This window comes from Euprymna scolopes, chromosome 3, assembly GCF_053919585.1.
Source record: "Euprymna scolopes isolate OS-2025 chromosome 3, ASM5391958v1, whole genome shotgun sequence".
Classification (NCBI taxonomy): domain Eukaryota; kingdom Metazoa; phylum Mollusca; class Cephalopoda; order Sepiida; family Sepiolidae; genus Euprymna; species Euprymna scolopes.
In genome coordinates, this window is record NC_136484.1 from 26,555,189 (window position 1) to 26,576,600 (window position 21,412).

Sequence of the window (21,412 nt, forward strand, 5' to 3'; positions counted from 1 at the left end):
TCAAAAACATTTTACACACCCCCTTTTTTGATATAATGGAAAAAAATTTAAATAAAGTAATCAACTTTACAATACTTATTAAGCAAGTAAAGAATTCAGAAAAACAAGTCTTATTTTTCACAAATGTTCCAACTTCGTGTTGCGTTCAGCATTATGGCCAGTTAGATGTAAGTTCAAATGAATTTTCTGCGTGTCCTTAACCTACAGTCAGTACTTTAGCATCTTGCATGGGAAAGGGGAGGGGTCTTTTGGAGTTTTTTATCTTGTTTATTTATCTATATTTATTGGTCCACCGACTTAGTCGGATTTGGGCCATAAAATTCATCCTGATCTGTTCGTTCCCAAAATTCTCAACTGCTCATATTTTTCTAAAAATTTTGCATGAAGTTACAACTACCCAAAGGAGAAAATGTAACGTTCTTGGATTTTTGATAAAAATTCTGCTTGCATCCCCAGGGGGTCAAAAGGGGTCAAAATGTCCCCAAAATGGCACTTTTCGGGACCTAGAATCTCTTCAGACCATTAGATTTTGCTGAAAATTACCCAAAAGCAAGGTAACCTGAATATACATCTGGAAATGTAATATTTGACCCTGGGGAAAATTCTGGGGCTTCAGCCTCAGGGTGTTTTAGGGGTGAAAAACACCTTTTGGGGCTAATTTTTATTTTTCTCCTAAAATTCATACTTGTCTAAATAGGGTTTTAAATGGTACCGAATTTAAAGATTAAGGCATTGTTTGTCATGAAACTGTCATTTGGCTGTTTTAGCCCAATGTTTTACATCAGGCCAGGAGTTTGAATGGTCAAAATAGGTAACAGTTCTACCACTTCTTTTTTTTTTTTTTTTTTTTTTTTTTGTAGACTCAATTTTACAAATATTGATTATAGATTGAACTTTAATGTGATTGGTTTACAATATAAGGTTACAAACTAGTAAGCAAATAACTCATTGTTTTTTTTGTTTTTTTTTTATATATAAGTGCCTTTTACACATGAATAAAGATCCAACCTTTATTTAACTATACCCTCAGTGGAGAGGGGATAAGAACATGTCAATTCGAATTTGTTTTACAATTCGAATTGACTATTTATTCCATCCCCCCCCCCCCATCTTAGTTCTGAGTATCTTATGTTAAATCATTAAGAAATGTATTTGATCAGTAAAGGCCTTTTATTTAAGAACACATTTTGTCCAAGAAAAAATTTTAAAACTAAATAGAATGAAAAATAGTGTTATCAGGAATTAAATTTATGTACAATAAGCAATAATTTTACAATAATGGCCCAGATCAGTCAAATGGCCATAATTGGTATGCAAGCACACCCATTTGCTCGGTTTGTGAGAAAGAAATTAGGAATGGGGAGATGGCGTTTATTGTCCTAGTCAGGAAACAAGGCTTAGCACAGGGTATTTCTAGAGGGTCCCTGGTATTATACCTCTGCACCTAGTTAGTACAAAGGAGTATGGAAGCCGGACTATAAGTAGAGCTTACCTACTCCTTCAGCAATTTAGGTTTGCAAACTGGCGAATTCGTTACAAGTTACTGGCTTTAGATTGTTCCCAGAAGCACAGACTTTATATCAGATCTTTCCCTCTCCCAGATGGATGACTTGACGAGATCTATGGATCTATTACACTGAAAGGGGTAACCATGCACTGGTGTTCAAGACCAGGTATTTCAGTACCCTTGCATGGCTGGAAAGATAAGTATTCTACCTAAAGTTTTGCTCTCAACAAATTAACAAAATTGAAAGTTAAATGTCCCTCTAAACATAAGTAGAAGTGGCGATCAAGTAAAGAATAGATACCCTGTAGCAGACGACGACGCCTGGCGGTGACAAGCGCACATTTCAACTAACACCGGTGATTTGACATTGGCACACGCACAGAGCGTCGGTTGTTTGTAAACACGTCAAATAGCAAACATGCTCGAATATTCACCAGCAATTTTTTTTTTTTTTTTTTAATATACTTACAAAACTTTTGGAGATTTAAAAGAAAAAATATATATTTACAAAACATTTTTTTTTAGTAATAAAATGAACGTATTTAAATAAAAGATATTTAAATAAATGGGTGTCTTCTGTTTCGGATTTTTTCGACCAAGATTGATTTTAATGTACCATGGGTTTTTTTTTTGGGGGGGGGGGGGGTTCTGTGCGTTTTTAAGACAATTCAATATTTATTTAATTCTTTAAAACATTAACTTCAGCGACAATTATTATATTTTTAAAATAATATTTTTACATATTAAATTTTGACGAATATTCGCGAGCAATATTTTTTTTTAAAATAAATGATATTTAAATAAATGGGCGTCTTTCTGAGTGCGTTTTTAATATATTTACAGGACTTTTTAATAACTATTTTATTCTTTTTATCAAGCAAAAATAGAACTTTTATAATGACATATATTATGGACTGTTTTTCAAACATCGAAATTTTCAAATTAAAGTTAGTTTTATTTTTTAAAAAAAAAAAAGGTGTTTTTTTTTTTCAATTAAATTATTATAAACTTTATTTGAACTTTCAACAAACTTTTACAGGCATAAAAAATAGACTTTATAGATATTTTATAACTTTTTAAAAATATATTTAACGAAAAGTTTTTTTTTATTTCATTGTTGAATAAAATTTCAAAATGATAAATGGTGAAAAAAAATATCTCAAAGAAAAAACACCTAGTCTTTTTTCTTTTTTTTTTTTTTTTTTTTTTTAACTAAAACTTTAATTTTAAAATTTCGATGTTTGAAAAACAGTCCATAATATAGATTTCATTATAAAAGTTCTATTTTTGTTTGACAAAAAAGAATAAAACAGTTAATAAATAAAAAAAACAAAAAAAAACAGACCATTAAGTTCAAATAAAAACTGTTTGAATAAAACTTATTAAAAAAGAAAAGGTTCATTATTATTTATTATTATAATACAACTCAATATTTATTTAAATTGCGATGTATGTCGGTGGTCAGTGAAGGAGAAATACTTCTAGGCCGAGACAATTTTTATGCATAATAAAATCACAAGTATAAACAATTGAGATTTTAAAATTTGGTCGCAAAAATCCGAAACAGAAGACGCTCATTTATTTAAATATCTTTTATTTAAATACGTTCGTTTTGTTACTTACTTAAAAAAAAAAAATGTTTTGTAAATATTTTTTCGGGTTTGTATTGCTGTACACAGATTCGAAAAAGTTGTCAAAAAACAAATATATGACAAATAAATGTTATCAAAGGCAAGATAAGTTACTTTTCTACCTAACTGGATATATTTTTTGTGTTTTTATTCAATGTAACATGTTTATTTAGCTCGAAAAACATGCAGTGTTTACCGATGTATTGGAAAATTCAAAATGGCGGCCGACTGTCTCTTTAACACAGTAAGTTTGGGAAAAGATGTTATAAATAATAAACTAGACAAAATACTATTAAAAAGCAACCGAATATATGTCAACTTATATCACGGTAACATATATTGAGCGAATTTCTAACAGTATTTTGTCTAGTTTATTTATAATACCTTTTCCCAAACTTACCCTCTCCGAGAGAGACTCGGCCGCAATTTTGAATTTTCCAATACATCGGTAAACACTGCATGTTTTTCGAGCTAAATAAACATGTTACACTGAATAAAAACACAAAAAATATATCCAGTTAGGTAGAAAAGTAACTTATCTTGCCTTTGATAACATTTATTTGTCATGTTTTTTCACAACTTTTTCGAATCTGTGTACAATAATACAAACCCATTTTTTCTTTTAAATCTTCAATAGTTTTGTAAATATATATATATATATAAAAAAAAATTGCTGGCGAATATTCGAGCATGTTTGCTATTTGACGTGTTTACAAACAACCGACGCTATGTGCGTGTGCCAATGTCATGGTCGAATCACCGGTGTTAGTTGAAATGTGCGCTTGTCACCGCCAGGCGTCGTCGTCTGCTACAGGGTATCTATTCTTTACTTGATCCGGCATTTCAATTAAGCATAGTGAGAAGACTTTTTTTTTTTTTTTTTTTTTTTTTTTTTTTTTTTTTTTTGTTAAAATATACCTGAAATAATTTAAGGAAAATACAAAGCAAGAAACAAAAGAAAGGTGTTAGATTTACATATAACTGTTTCAAAGAAAATGGCCAAATAAAATGTAATTAATTTGAGTCCTTAGAGGTCTCTCTCAAGCAGACTGTCGTCTACGCTTGTAATAAGTTTATATATGAAGACACCAATCTATTGAGGGGAGGGAAGTGCTGACCTAGAGATAAGGTATTCTTTTAGTCAGTCACTAAGTTTTCCTTTCCTAAGGACATTTTTTTTTTTTTTTATATTTTAAAGCGTACATCTTGTTTTTCAAAGGAGATGCTGAAAAATGTTTCAAATTGTTACTTATTACTAAAACAAGATAAGTGGAACGGAAATCTGGGAAAAGAAGTTAAAGCAAATATGTTGCATGAATAAGGAAAATTTAAGTGATATTTACCATTCAGAACTACTTTCAAACAGGATAAAGGTTCATTTTTTTCCTTCTGACAATGAGCAGTGACCATGATAAAGAGTTGATGACTAGGAAATAATTACTGCTGATTAGGAGATCCATACTCTGTCACAAAACCACCCTTGACTTTGTAGGCTAGCATTCCCCCAGGCCACCAGCAATTAATACAAGAATGGAAAGGGAATTGAGTACTTATAAATGCTATGTTTGCGGATGTGATAAACAAAGTATTTTTTTCTTGAATTGCTAAGGAGGTTTCCCCTTTTATTTCCTATGAGTTTTAACTTGCAACTGCCATTGCAGTAATTCCCCCCCCCTTATGAAAAAAAAAATTAGTTGATTACATTCTATCCAACCCAATGCTTTCTTTAGTAATAAATTAGATTCACCAATGTTCATTAATTAATCAAATGAGTATTTGTTACGAATATGCAAATTTTCAAATGGCTACTAAACTAGAATTACTAGTTATGTACTTATTCACATTGTTTTATTTATGTTCAGAGTTCTTAGCTCCAGGATTTTCTCATTCTTTCTTAGATTTCTTATGAAAGCCATTCAAACTGGCAGTCAGCACACAAAGTTTTCAATACTATATTGTTAAAACAAGACGAATACCACAACCATTTTGTTTCTTTTCTATTTAAGGGAGAGAAAGCAAATTGGTCAGTCATCTAAAATAGCAATGTTACAGTTAACCTCTCATGGCACTCTGTCAAAAACTTTCTCCATATCCACAAAAGTAAAATACAGCTTATCAAACTACTATGCTTGCATTTATCTCCCGATAAATATAACATCAGTGGTATTTTGCCTGGGTATAAAACTAAACTGCAGTTTATCTTTGCTTATTTGCTACACATTTTTCCGAGACACTTTAAAATTCTATCCATCAACTTTAATTACCTCTATAAAGTGTTTTTTTTATATATGAGTAATTTGTATAGTTATATATTTTCGGACTGTTATCTTCACGTTTCGGGCAACTATTCCTCTGGCTTTTGTCACGTAGTTAATCATGACAGCATAGGAATGGTGAACTCTTTAACTGTATCAAAAATTACTGCCTTCCATAGTTCCTATTTACTCGTCTCCCCACCAGGGCAGTTAGACATAAGGTCGGTTTTTAATGTGGGGAAAATCCAGCTCCCCAAAAAGGATAGGAACAAAAATAATTCTGTCAGGGAGGGTTTCTCTTCCACTGACTGAGAACAGAAAAGCTGAAGTGTAGCATCAAAACAGATGCTCCACTGTGATCTTGTCTCGAAGGCCAAGGAATGGTTCCATAGTTGTGAAAGTCATGAAACAACTATGAAGATGCAGATAACAATCTGCAAATAACTAAACTTTATAAAATGCTTCAACTTTATTCTTGCAAACAATTCACAATTGTATTAAGTTCGAGGTAACCTTTTTATGATCTGATTTGTAAAGTCATAATCATCTCAATTTCTGCAACACATACAGGTTCTGCAGATTTGCCTTTCATTTTACCATATCCTTTTTTTCAATTCTTATAGCTGAATCAGATACTACTTTTGCAACTTAGTATTAAACAATTTCTCATAGTGGCATTTCCCAGCATTCCTCTTTATTTGTTGCCAAACGACTGTTCTATAACTATTAATCCAAGAACTCATCCATTCTTTCAATGTGAATTCAACCTTTCTAAACACATTATGCACTGTCCAGATTTAATCTTCCTCTCCCTTATCATAACCCACAAAAATATGAGATGGCTTTCTGAAGTATTTGTGACCAACATGTGGATTACAAGATCAAATTCTAAAATTCTTTCCTCTGTAATCTTATCACTATATCCATTTCTTCCATGCACTCAAAATCACCAACACGACTAATCAGATTTTCAACCACTAAAAGTATGTCTCATAAACCTTATCACTGACATAAGCTCATCATAAAACTCTTTTTTTCTTTTTTTTTTTTTCTTTTTTTTGCATCTTCAATCAAGCCACAATGTGGTACATAATCAGACATAGCTATGAAAATTTTCTCACTAACCAACTTTATTTACCCATTTCTACAGTAATAAAAATACGCCATCTTGCATTCTGTCCGACAATGATTCTAGCATATGCACCTCCTGAATTTCTTGGATGCAACACAAAATCTTTTAAGCTCTACAATCATTACTTTCCATGCAAGCTTCTGGCATTTAAACTGCATAGCTTAAGATGCAACCAATTTTTTTGGAAATCATTTCCTTGTTTGAGGCATGATTTTTGTCAGTCAGATACTGCTTCCTGATTCCCACTCAGTTTGGTGATGTTGACCCGTGCTTTTATCAAACACTATCACTAGGAGTATACTTCACCTACCCTTTTGGATTTTTAAAAATTTATTCATTTAAAAAAAAAAAAAAAAAAAAAATTCTCTGGTCTGTACTCCACCAGCCACTGCAGAGTCCAATTTTTGTTAATACACAAAGGAGGAATTGCAATTGGCTTGGAGATTGGAGTATACAATCAGTATACTTACCTCGTATAGCTTGACTAGGTTTTTTCTTGTTGGGAATAGGATATGTCTTCAATAATGATTTTGTTGCTGTCTGGCTTGGGGTGTGGTTCTGGAGTTTACCCTTGTAGATTTAACTGCCTCTTTGAAAAAGTGTTTATTTCTATTTGCCTGAAGCACCCCCTACTAGAGACTGTTGATGAATGCTTGTTTTTTTTTTTTTTCTTTTTGTCAAACATTTGTGAAAATGTAATATTTGAGTTTTTTTTAATCTGTAGTTTATCACTTTCAACAGTGGGCCATTGTTTCTCTATTAAATACTAATTTTGTTTGGAATATCTCCCTCTACAAAAGTAATTTTTAAACTTTCAATCAGTAATTTAGTTTGAATTAAATGTAAAGGTTGATTCATTTGTATTTATAAACCGAAGCGGAATCTTTCTGTTTTGTCATATCACAGAATCCAAACATCTCTATTCATTTGCACAGTTACAGGTTACAAAGAAAACGAGTCGTAGCTTAAATCAAAACCAATCACCTGTACCAACAGGCAATGGACAAAATGATTCTGGAGGTGATGATAGTGCAAAGGAAAATAAAGAAAATGGTGCTGTAGGTGATGAATTAAACAAAGGAGCCAAAAGGAAAGGTAAGCGATCTAGTTTATTATCTAGTAATATTTTTAAAATGGATGCATGTGTATTAAATGTTTGAAAGCCAAATCACAATGCAATATTATGAAGGATAGACAATATTTATTTGTTTAAAATTAATATATTTTGAAGTAAGACTTCATCTTCAGAATTTTGTACATTTTCTTTTTCTGTTTGTTTCTTGTCATGGTGTTGAGTTGAAGAAAATCACAGAATCTACGACCTTAACTAAACATTGCATAACCAACACTCTTTTGGCATTCCCCCCCCCCCCCCAAAAAAAAAAAAAAACTGAGAGGAACAACATGCAAAATTTTCATAACTGATTTTCTTCAACTTAACACCATGGCAAGAAAAAAAAAAATTAAAAAAAATGTACGACTGTGGCCAACTCAAAACTTGGCTTAAGCTGATGAAGCAGAATACTGATCTGGTTCTCAACCTTCACCTTTGAAATCTGTCACTGAAACCACAAATGGTTTGCAATCCTGGTAGAAGCAGCCTTGGCTTGCAGTACTTGGTCAGCCGATATTAAGGACATGGTGAACTTGTTGGAAATAGTTTTGGTTTTGCCCAATGTTGAAAATGGAACCTTGTGCTATCAGCAAATATACCCATCTTGGAGGTTTATGAAAATCTGGTTAATAATAATCTCTTTAAAGACCCATAGGGCACACTTGCATTAATGTGATGTTGCTTAGATACAGTGATCGAGAGCAACCTGGATCTTCTGTCTAAGGATCTGATATTATTTGTCCGGTAATACTTTAAAACCATCATGCCAGACCTTGTCCAAGGTTTCAGATATATTAAGCACTACGACTCTAGTTTCACCTTCACTACTCAGAATCCTGCAGACCGTGGCACAGTGATTATAGTACTTGAAAAAAATCAATTGTAAAAGTGACCTTCTCCTGAAGGTTGAAGGTTCAATTTTGTGTGGGCGACTGAAAAATACAATTGCAAATTACTTAGGACCTCTATCCAGTCATGGCTAATGGAACAAGCATACTACCCTAAAGTAAAGAGTTTCGTTCCATCCAGAGTTTGACAGAAACGGTCCACAGTTCAACAAAGTACGCCTTACGGTCTAAGATTACATTGACCAAAACATGAAAATGACACTCAAGATGAAAATAGTAGTCTGAAGAATACAAATAGGAATAACCAATCCTCATCTTAAAAATGCAGAAATGTATTTTCAAGGCATTCCAGTAGATATCTGAAAAATAAAAAATTCATAAAAAAATATTTTTAACACACAAAAATATTTTTCCTAAAATCAATTACAAACTTATAGTTATGCAATTTAAGTTTTCTAATTCAGCCCTCGATTTTTATTTTTATTTTATTTTATTTTATTTTTTTTAAATTTTTTTTTTAAATTTAAAAAAAAAAATGAATTTCCTACAGGACGACAGACAAAAAAAATCTTATCGGTGTTCACCATCATTCTATCAATGTTTATGTAAAAAAAAAATTTAACCAACTCTTCAAATTTTATGACAAAATATATTTGCTATTAAATACCGTTTTGAATGAAGTTTCTATCTTGAATTATCTTTGTACTACAAATCCTCAACATTGAGATGTTTTCATTTTTGACTGGAAAGACGTCTGTTTCATTCAAATTCTGTGGTAAAGACAATTTTCTCTAATTAGCTAAAAATATGAAACTTCGAGTAGAACTTTCATATTGAATGTTTATATGAACAAACCGCAACAGCATAGTTGCAAAAAGTAGTTTATCACTAGCCAACATGCTATGCTGGCAAGTTTTGGTAATGCTCGGATTTAAATAGCGATTTCTTGGCATATACAAGTCGCAACAAAATACCATTTTAAAGAAAAATTTATGAATCCAGTTGTTTTATTTTGATGATTGAAGGATAAATTTACTAATTGTTGATTCAAAGACTGACTGTTAGATTAAGGAGCAGTGTGCGCTTTTTTCAGTGCTGAACAGTGTTTTCTGGTATTGCTATTACAGGGATTTTTGATGCTGTCTATTTGTAGCTGAATTATGATGTTTAAGTTGGCAGCATGCACGAAAGCAGCTGCACAAGTTCAAGTAAACCATTGGTCAGTTAGTCTTAAGAAATTCCACATGGGGCATATCTGATGGAATCTCTGAGGGATTCCAAATTAGCCCAATAAACTGTTACTCCTATTTAAAATCACACTCTCCAAAAAAAAAATTGTATAGAGGAGTGTATTTTAAGCCTATTCATCCTTCCAAATTTGTTGTCTAATGGATCAATGTCATTGAATTGAATTATATTGTGCCTTATTCTTTGCATTAAATAGGTCAAAGTATTTAAATTTAGAATCCATAATTTAGTCTAGAATTCATATTTATGTAGCTGCTTACTGAAACCTTCAAATCATTTTGGTTACATGGATATCCCAAAGATTATGTGATGACTGAAAATGGATACCCTCTCTGACATCAGCAGCAGCAAATTTTAAGAGTATATCTTTGTATGCTTGCTTTAATCTTATATTAATCAACGTTAGCATAACACTATCAAATTATAAATCTAGAAAATATATTTGTATCTATATCTATAAAAGTGAAAATGTGTCTGTACATTTCCCTACCAAATTACTGTTTTCGGTCTACAGACTTGAGATTTGGGAAAATCTTTATTGGTTTTTGACCAGACTTGGCTGTAAGAGGTCAAAATTCAACAATTTCACCTTTTAAACTCTACTAAACTCCTCCGTTAACTTTGGGTATAAACACTTGAAATTTTAAATTTAGGTTACTTGGACCTGGATCAAACTTTTTAATTTGAGATATTAAATTCTTTATTCAAGCTAAAATTACAAAGTAAGTTCCAACTGAACAAAAAACTTAGGCACAAAGCCAACTCAAAAGGTGGGGGTGGTTGGTCATCCTTGTCACTCCAGAACTTAAAACAAAAATTTCTCTTACCTAGTATCTTTCACCATAATACCGCATTCAACCTTTCGTACTGGGGGACGTCCTACTTAGAACCCAATTGTTTAAAACCTTTTTTATTTCCGTATAAAAACAAAAGATAACAATGATGATACAGAAATTCACTTGTGTTGAGGGCGGAGGAAGAAAAAATACAAAAGTGGTTAGTAGGACCTGCCCAACCTTGTGTAGTTGATAAACCGCCTGTTCCACTTCAGTTTGTAAAGAAACCTGAGCTCCTGCAGGCCGGTCTCTAAGTGGGAATGCTCTATAGATGGGACAAAATGGAGAAAAGAAAATTTTGTGTGTGCGGGATGGGGCGTTAGTGATTGATTTCTTTCTCTCCAAGAGGGGTGAAAAGAAAAATTGCAGATAGGAGGGGATGGGAATCTTGGAGGCTTCCTAGTTGGGAGGGATGAAGCATTCACTCAGCTAGCTAATAGGCTGAAAATTGATTACACTTGACAGAAGTGCGTGTTCCACATCTAGTTGGGGAACACATTCAAATTTGGCTCCTTTTTGTACACAGATTGCTACATGTATCCAGCTTCTGTCAAATGCTGCACGATGCAGTCTATCACATCCGATCTTCTTCACTCGTATGTGTTTAAAGAAAGCGATCAGATCCTGATCAGGAAAAGACACACCTCCACCATAGGCCACCTTGCAGGCACGATGTCCAAATCCCCATTCTCAGCATGGCCAGGATTGTAATGTAAACCATTTGTCTTTCCTTGTCCCACGGCGGCCTCACAACATTAGATGCGGTAATCGGGTGAGGATGCTTGGGATTGATGCGAGCCGTCACCTCGCTGACATACGACCAGTACTGGTGGAGTTCATGGCAATCGAAGAAAGCGTGATCAGTCGTTTCTACGGCCGTTGTTCCGCACCGGAAACGAGCAAGCGACTCCAAAAAAAAAAAAAAAAAAACTGCATTGTATGTTAAGTGCATTTCAGGCCAATCGCCAGGTCAGAGGGAACTCCGAATTGTTCAGATGACTCTAACCTGGCGCTCAACTCCATGTGGAGCGGATTTTGCTCTGCTGCCAACCCAAACACACGCATAGTGGGTCGGCGGCGGCCCCCTCTCTAGATCCCTGTGGAATTCCCTATGGGTAGCAGTTACAAGGTTGTTGGACCTTGATAGTCGTTTTAGCGCGGCTCTGCACTCTTTCAGGAAGGCTGAATCTCCCCGCGGCCTGTGATGACTTTTGATAGAGGGGTCGAGAATGATGTCGGGAAAGACGGCAATAATCGCAGAGTGCCACGGTTGATCTTCTTGAAGGTAGTGGTTCAAGAAGGCCAACATCTTGGCGATTTGGCTGCCAAAAGGTCAAAGTTGAAAGAGTTGATTTTGCAGATCCTACCAAACTGCCAATTTTGGGTATAAACACTTGAAATTTTAAATGTAGGTAACTTGGACATGGGTCAAACATTTTATTTTGATTTGAAACCAAAACGATATGGGGTCAAAGTTAAAAAAAATTTACCTTTGCGGTCTCTACCAAATTACTTAGACAATTTTTAGTCTAAACATTTGAAATTTTACATAAAAGGGTATTCACACTTAGGGCAAGTTATGAAAGGAGCAGAGCAAAGTCGGGCAGAAATGCAAGTAGTAAATAAGGTTTGTGTTGACAGTAATAGTAAATTAATAGCAAATAATTTTGGGTTTGAGATTAATAGTGAATTAATCTATTATATCGATAAAAGTGAAATTGTGTGTGTGTACATTTCCCTACGTAACTACTCTGTCAATTTCCAGTGTAAAGACACGAGATTTGACATAAGGGGTATTGAGATTTGGGAAAATTAATCTTGAGATTTGGGAAAATTAATCTTAAAACCTTTGTCGTCGTCGTCCCCCCCCCCTTTTTTTTTTTTTTTCCATGGTTAACTTTATTCCAAAGCATACAGTGGTGTGACTTTGGGTCAGATTTGGCTTTTGAAATTAAGGAACAAATATCTTTTAAGGTAATCTGTTTGAGTTGGTCAATTAGTTTGACTGTGCTCAAAGTTTGACCGATTTGATTCAGTAAGCTTTTAATTAAAAAAAAAAATTGAATATTTACATTGGTGAAAATATTAATTTTTTTTGTCCATGTAATAAGTATTAATAAATATTTGTCCAGAAAGTTCCTTAGAAATCTATAAAACACTGACAAAATTTCACTGAAAAAATCTGTTCATTCTCGACAATTTTTTTTTTTTTTTGCTTACTAATGTATCAGCAATGAATAATTCAGTCGCTGTAAACAGAATGCTGCAATTTTTTTAAATTCATGAACAAATATAAAAAAAATTGAAATAATGAATGTCTAAAGTGTTCTTTTAGAATCTATATATATAAAAGCGAAAATGTATGTATGTACGCTTTTCCTCAATGTCCACAAAAGGCTTCTTTCAGAGAAGCGCTTGCTCGGTTCACACCTTAAAACTTTTTATATCTATAAATTGTAATATCTCAGAGTTACCCACGGAGCTCGCCTGTCTATTTAATTTTATTGACTTTCAAACGTTAATTATTCGACATTTCCCGCATCGGCATGCGTTACATTCGGTTTTCGGTATTAAAAAAAAAAGCGAAACTCGACTCTAATCACAGGCCAAAAGCCAGTTGTCTCAAGAGAGCTTAGTAACATCTGTTCAATGTCGACTTCCTCATATCAGACTAGCTTTCATTTTGCTCCTCCTAATAAACAGGGAGCGAGTTTTTAAAAACAAACAAACCGATTTATTCACCTCATTCAAAACTGTCCCACACAAAATGCTAACTGCTGAATACATATGGCCGTCACGTCAATCAAAAACGCGCACCTGTTTTTTTCGCTAGTATCTAATAAATTTTAAAATTTTGTGTAGCCAAATGTCCTTGTGGTCTTTTTATAAGATAGTGATTCCTTTCATACTCAACTTCATAGCTGCTAATTGAAAATTTTTTTCTTTTTCCAAGAGCAATTACATGTGAACACCTTGAATTTTGCATATTTAAATTTAACAAAATGATTCCCCATTTCCAGGCATTTTAAAGCAGTTACACCTACTCCTATGCTAGAAAATTATTTACAAAAACAATTACTTGTCCTATCTAAGTTAGTGGCAACACTTGTCTCTAAAAAACATCTTAACTCCACCACTAACCATGTCATAGTGGTAAACCTCATACCAACAAAAACCCTTTTTAAAACCTTAATGGTCTGGGAGAGGGGCAAACTTTTTGATTATTTTAAAGAAACAGCCAAATTATTTTATTTAGGTTCCCGCCAAAAATGGGTTCCACTTGAGATTGAGCACCCGAAGGTTCGAGGAAATCGCCGTAGTCGGAGCCAAGGGCGTAGAGGTGGTATATCTGCATCGGCTGTACCACGTAGACCTATGGTTGATAAAGTCAAGAAAACAGAGCTTACTATTAAAGGTAATAAATTATTCATACTGTCTGCAATGAAAATGTTTTTATCTTTGTTTTTTCTTTTTTTTTTTTTTTTTTTTTTTACTACATTTGGTCGGAAATAGTTGGTGCAGAATTAAAACTGTCCGCGATTTAGGTTTTGTCACGCACCATTTCAATGTTTTAGGGGGTAACTGGTAGTACTTTAGAGTGTGTTTAATTGAAAAAGAACAGTTTTCATTCTAAAAGTCATTTAGAGTTTAATCTATGCACATTACTTTGACAGTTATATAATCTATTTTTAAAAATACCCGCAGTGGCTATATAAATATGAAAAATGTAGTTGATGCCAATATGGAAGGTAAAAACAAGTGATAAGAGAGAATTGACAAATTCAAGACGAACAGCAGTTCTGCAAGCGTTGCTACAAAGGTCTAAAGAGCACATCCTAGAACGAGGTTCAATAAAAGATGTTGCCACAAAATTCAGTATAGGAAGAAATACTGTAGGCAGAATTTGGTCACGAGCACTAGACATTTCGTCTGATATATCAGTGCCAATGGATTCTTTGAGCCGTAAGTTTCTCTGTGGCCGAAAAAAGGACTATAGTTAAAATATAAGCACCATTCCCTTGAGAAAAAGAACCACTTTGAGGTCTACTGCTCAAGCATGTGGAATACCTAAGACATTGATTGCAAGGATGAAAGATGGTGAAATTCAGGCACATTCAAATGCTGTAAAACCGTTTCTCATGATAGAAAACATGAAATGTCGCGTTGATTTTTGCCATTCACAGGTTGATTTAAATCAAGGAACTTTTAGAGAAATGTTTGATGTCATACATATTGATGAGAAATGTTTTTACATGACATAAAATGCAAGGAAATTTTATTTAGGCAAAGACGAACATGACCCTTTAAGAACCACTAAAAGCAAACCTTTCATTACAGAGGTAATGTTTCTTGCTGCCGTGGCTTGACCCCGTTGGGATCCACATCACAAATGTTACTTTGATGGGAAGATTGGAATTTGGCCATTTGTCAAACAAGAGGCGGCTAAATGTAACAGCAGAAACAGGCCTGCTGGAACAATGGTAACTGAAGTCATGGATACAATCATGAAGATTCAGATTTGTGAATTCCTTGTTAAAAAGGTTTTTGTTTCCATACGGAACAAATGGCCAAGTGGATCCATTGCACAACAAATCACAATTCAACAAGACAATGCTAAGCCACACATACATCCAACAGACTCGGTGTTCAAACAAGAATCGGAGAGATTAGGGTTGAACATTGAACTGGTTAACCAGCCTGCAAACAGTCCGAATCTGAATGTGCTTGACCTAGGTTACTTCAATACAATCCATTCAAAACCAAAAGGCTCCAAAGAATATTGATGAATTAATTGAAGCTGTTGAAATCAGCTTTTAAGAAATAGAAAAATCAAAGTTGAACAACATTTTCCTGACATTGCAGGAGATAATGGAACAAATAATTTTGGCTGATGGTGGCAACAATTACACGCTTCAGCATATGTCAAAAGCACAGCTAGAAAGAAAAAGAAAACTTCCCACTTCAATTTTGATATCAGAAGAATTGAAATATAAATTAACAATTGAATAAATAGATGTTTTAGCTTTTTTGTATATTTATTTAATCATACATTGTAAGAATGTACGTACAATCAATTGTCAATTTAATTAAGTATAATTATTTGGTTAACCCGTATTTCCTTTCAAAAGTACTGCCTTATAAAATTTGAAACTTGCATGCACCAAGTATTTTTGACCAAACTGAAAATTTTTATGCACCAACTATTTCCGACTGGAGGTAGTATTATGAATGTTGAGATTATTTAATTTAACAAAACACAATTCAAGTATTTTAAACTGCTCTAAATAAACAAAAGTAAACCTATTTTTTCTTAATAGTTTTTATCTTAAAGTAAATTTTTCAGCATATTAAAATTCTGATGGTGAATCAACCATTTGTGTTTGACATTATTATAGTATTTCCAAATTCAGTTGTTTTAAAAATTATTTTTAACTTCAATATAAAATGGAATCGTAAATTATGCATTTAGAATTTATTTCAAAGTGGATTCTTAATGGGTTAATCAACTATATTTGAACTTTAATTTCATTATTCATTGAATATCTTTTTTTTTTGTCATTCAAAATGAAACCTTGGAAAATTAATGTTGAAATACTAACCACAAAAAACATAAGGAATGTGCACTTGCTGAGCTGTGGTATGAAAATTTGAATGTTGCTTCAGTTTTCTTTGCTACAGACAGAAAATAAACATTTGACTTTTTTTTTTTTTTTTCTTTAGACTTTCTCAAATATAGATAAGGTCACATTTTAATTTTTTTTACTCCCACTACAACCAATTCTTTCCTACTAGCTAAGATGCAGAATTTACGTATAGTGACCTTTTCATCTCCTACATCAGTTTTTTTTTTTTCATGTTCAATACTGTAGGATACATGCCACAATGATCCACGGTGTGATACTTGTTACAGATTTTTATTGGGAACTTAATTTAGGAAGTAAAAGTTGATGCATCAGTTCATCTTTTAAAAAAAAATTAAGATATAAATTGAATGTTTAATGACTTAGTATAGAATGTATCTCTTTATTTGTTGATTGCTCCAATTAAGATTTCTGCATCTTATAAATGTGAGAATATATGCAGCCCAAAATTTTTATGAATAAAAATTTTTTGCAATTACTGTGAGAAAATAAACTCTTATTTAAAATGTTTGTACATTATAATTTTCTATTCGTGCATGCACAAAACAATATTAGATGTAAGAGATTAATGTAGTTTGCTTGAAGAAATCAATACAATGCAAAGGTGTAATGCATAGACGCAAATTGAAACAAATTAAGATATAATGGTGGAATTAGCTATGCAGATTCATTTTTTATTAATACAAGATGTTTTCTGTATATTTTACATGTATTGTTTTTAGTTGCATCAGCGTAGTCAGATATAGAATCTGTATTGTAGTAATTCGAAATTTTTCTTCAGTTTTTTTGAATTTCAAATTTGCATATTATGGCTATTGTAAAAGAGCAATTTCACAGAAATTCGAAATGAAGTTTCATGAAGTCCTAAATGGTTGGTCATTTCTACTGTCGTAATTTTTAACAGATACAAAAGGTACAGTGATGTCTATAATATGTAAAATTATAAAAACATAAAATACTAGATTACTCTGAGTTTGACTATTTGGGTATTCACTCCAAGAATGGGTCTATTTAAATTTAAAAAAGGATCCTCTTTTGTTTTGTCTTTTTTTTCCTAAGGTGTTATTGCAATTCATACTTTTTGTATACTTATGGAGTAATTTAGTGAGTGTATTAAAGGAGCACTAAACCCCTGATGGAAATGATTCACATTTGTATATGACTATGATTTCTGCATGGTAGAAGGATAAACTTGAAAATGTTTCAGCACACTACTCTTTGATCTGTTTTAAAAATTACTAAAATGTATAATCTCTTCATCTATTTTAATTACCACAATAATCACTGAAAATTGAAACTTTCAGTTGGATATTGTTTTCCAGGATCAGAATCAAACAACTGGCGAGATGGTATGGCACCACCTAGTCCTAAAGAAAGTCAAAGACCCTTCCGTGGTGGGCGTAGAGGCCGAGGACGTGGTCGTGGCGCTGGTGGACGAGGACGTGGACGAGGTAGGTTATTTTTTTTTTTTTAAGTTTATAAATCTTAGTTATATATTAGATTTCAATATATTTTTAATTTTTGTACTTTTTCTCTTGATATGCTTATAGGATTCTCTGATGACTCCTTTTCTAATTTTGATCCGACCCATTGCATAAATGGAACCGTGTATTTTCCCTACCAATCATACGATGTTGCTCAACCTCAATTGAAAGACTTTGTGAAAAGTCAAATGTAAGTACCTTCTTACTGTCTTTTTTTTTTTTTTTTTTTTTAATTGAATTTTACTTTTAGAAATCAAGTAAATCTTAAAATGCAACTTGTTCACTATTGGACATTCACTAATGTAAATATTTTCATTAAAGAAATTAAAAGAAAAGATTTCAATGAAAGAAAAAAAAAATAAAAGCAAAGACTCAAAGACTCATTACATATTTTTTATTATCTTATAATCTAAACATCTGGTTATTTATAAAAATTTTGAAAATGAATTTCAGTTTTCTATTAAGTTCAACATTAAAATGATTTTTCCATAAATTCTCCTACTTCAATTAAAACTTTAAAAAAACTGTTGCACTTGTCTAGAAACACTGTTTACTGATATACTGAAATCATCCTTATCTTAATTAAAATAATTCTTTTCAAATATATCAAGCATTCCTTATTAAAATTTCCCCCCTTCATTTGCGACATTTATATTTATTTTCAGAGAATATTACTTTTCTGTTGATAACCTCACGCGAGACTTCTATATCCGCCGAAATATGGATGAAGATGGATGGGTCAGCATATCTCTAATTGCGACATTCAGACGATTATCACATGTCGATGTGCCATTTATTCTGGAAGTAAGTATTTCTTGAGCCTCATTATGTTTTGGTTTAAATTTGAGTTTTTAACTAATTTCTATTTCTTGCTAAATTTGGAAAATGTTCAATTTTGACCTTGTTAATTTTGGAATGTTAAAAACAGTCGGTTAATGCAAATCCTGTGCCTATAAACATATGCACAAAGCTATCTTAATATAAATACATAGAAAAATAGGGAAGAATTGACAACCTTTCCTAGATGTGGTGCTATTATTTATTTGGTTACTATCATGTTCACGTATCAGCTTAACAAGTGTATAAATGGAGATAATTAAGTAAAACGGTTCGAAACCGTTTGTAATTATGAACATTTCGTTCAACTGAATGTGAGGGGAAGGGCGGTAGGGCTTAATATTCTGCCATGGAAATAATTTAAAGAATATGGTCAGTTGAATGTTGGACTTTATGTAATTGCATTATTCTATAGCATTAAATGTAGCAAATCTTATTGCCAAATTAACTAAACTGAGGGGCAAATAATTAGAATTGTCTGCATTCAGCTATAAAACTATATTTACAATTTTATATTTAGGTTATAACTGGTCTGCTTAGGTTTTGGTTTTTGTAAAAATTAAAGAATCAAATAGAATTAAAAGAAAATGATTAATTTTTATCAATGCTAATGTATAGTTAATTTAAAAAAAAAAATCTAGGGAGGAAGAGAGTATCTATCGTTGTTTTGAATTACTAAATTACTAAACGCTAATGTTATATAATGTTTTCATTTTTATTATTATTTGTTGTTTGTTATATTGTTGTTAGGACTTATTAAAAGTGTTGAGTCTTAAGTATGATGTAATCTTAGAGGGATGTTGTTGAGGGATGCTGAGAGATGTTGTTGCGTTCTATGTTCGTGTTCTGAAGAGATTCATATATATATAAAATGTTCGTACTTAGAAGTGTAGATATGAGATGTAGAGTTCACATTGTAGATATGACTTAGACATTTTAAAACACGATATATAAGACATAATCACTTTACCTTTTGGTAGAATTACAACACAAAGACGACGTTTATAAAAACACATGATGGGTTTATTTTCATGGACCGGCCGGTGGCTTTGCTTTCAGGAATTCAGTTTCACATTCTGTTTCAAAGGTGACCGTCTCGCTTCTAGACGTTCGACTCCCAACTCCAGACTGTCGTCTGTCGTCCTCTGACTCTCTCTCAGACTCTCTTAACTCTAAAGTTTCTAACTATATCGAGAACTTCCCATTTTTCATGACGTCATACACGTTAAAACATCTGTCGTCTTTCACGTGTTCTGGAAATGCGTGTCCAAAACTTTTTCCTTTGTTTACAAAAGGAATTTTAACCTATATTCCCAGTAACCTATATTTCCAATATGTTAAAAACATGTTTATTAAATTATGCTATAGTTGCATTCTTCAATTGTTTTTCATAACAGAATTGACAATGCACATTCTTTTCTTAAAACTATTTTATCTCTAAGCTACACAATGTTCTGTTTTTTACATTCCATTTGCTAATTCTCTCTCGTAATCTATTTCTAAACCTAAATTACGAGGTTTGAATTTCGTCTATTCTATTTCATTTTCATTTTAACTAAATCTCTCTATTTTTATACTTACATGAAAAGTGGACAGCCCTTATCATGTAACACTAATACCTTTTTACAAAAATAATGTTCGTATGGTCACTATACAACATGACATAAGTCTCTACTAGATCTGTAAAAAGCAACAGCAAGTCCTGGGAACAACATATACCAGAGAGAACAATTGAAAATAAGTCGCTCACCATCCATTATGATTATGCAATCCCTACAGCTATGTATCTTCGAAACTGACCTATTAATGCTGACATAGTGATATGGGACAAGGAGACAAAAAGAATTTCAAAAACTACCTGATTAATACACTTGCACTTGAAGCAATGGTTGGAATCTTAAAAAGATAATAACGTATGAGATAACGGGTGAATGTTTGGCATCCGGTAGGATGCTTCCTCCCCAGCTAGAATAAAATAAGAAATTTGATAAATAAATAAATCATGCATTACGATTCAAGAACATAATGACAGAATAACTTCATATGAACTTTTATTTTCTACATGCAAAAACAATTGGGCTCGCTATATGTTGATATGCAACTGTTGGTTTTGATGACATACTATGCAGAGTGTTTTGACTTGGTTTTATTTGTTTTTAATACTTTTTTTTTTTTCTAATGAAGCCATTTTATAAAGAACTTTTTTTTTTGTTTTTTTACTGAACTTTAACATTTTCATATCTAATTTCTTTGCAGGCTGTACAAAATAGTAATAAAATTGAATTATCTGGAGATTCAGCTTTTTTGAGGCCAAAAGAAAATCCAACCATGTGGCCTGTATCGCTACTCTATGCATCAAGTAAAAGCAATTTGCATCCAGATGTACCAGAATTTATTCCTGGTCAAGCATATTCATTACCAGAGAGAAGTAAGTTACTGCCTCAGTAGTCACTTTAGTGAAAAAGAAAAAAATTAACTCTTATCAAGAGCTGTTATTAAAGAAAGAAAATTATAATTCTTTGTCTACGACTAAAATTATATCACGTTTTTATATCCTTCAATCATTTGCAAAATAAAATTGTTACTAAAGATTCGTGTTTGCATTTATTTGATCATGTAAGATGCTTGCATAGATTTCGGAGACCAAAACATTCATCATTGCTTGTATTGGTAATACAAATGTGTGGACAAAGCAGTCGTGACCACTTGTTAATTTAATATTCCCTTGACACTTCCTCTTTTGGAGGGAGACTGTTCAATCCGCCTAGAATAAACGACGTACAAATGACGTGCCGGTTTTCTATACTTAACAATACCAACATTTAATTTCACTTAAGTTGACTGTATCAAATGTTAAGAAATAAAACATGGCTTTTAA

At 32.5% G+C, this 21,412-nt stretch overlaps 1 protein-coding gene across 4 annotated transcripts in view; it reads left to right on the plus strand.

The window, feature by feature from the left end:
- Window positions 1-21,412, plus strand: part of LOC145254222 (la-related protein 1-like) — a 93,579-nt gene that overhangs the window by 30,004 nt on the left and 42,163 nt on the right. Inside the window, exons 5-10 of one of the 4 annotated variants that reach the window (XM_080113008.1) lie at window positions 7,461-7,620; window positions 13,828-13,986; window positions 17,536-17,664; window positions 17,764-17,887; window positions 18,363-18,501; window positions 20,791-20,962. In XM_080113008.1, coding sequence (XP_079969134.1) covers window positions 7,461-7,620; window positions 13,828-13,986; window positions 17,536-17,664; window positions 17,764-17,887; window positions 18,363-18,501; window positions 20,791-20,962 — 883 coding nt within the window. Of the gene's footprint in view, window positions 1-7,460; window positions 7,621-13,827; window positions 13,987-17,517; window positions 17,665-17,763; window positions 17,888-18,362; window positions 18,502-20,790; window positions 20,963-21,412 lie in introns of all 4 variants that reach the window. The other 3 variants (XM_080113006.1, XM_080113007.1, XM_080113009.1) reach the window with 3 other exon arrangements.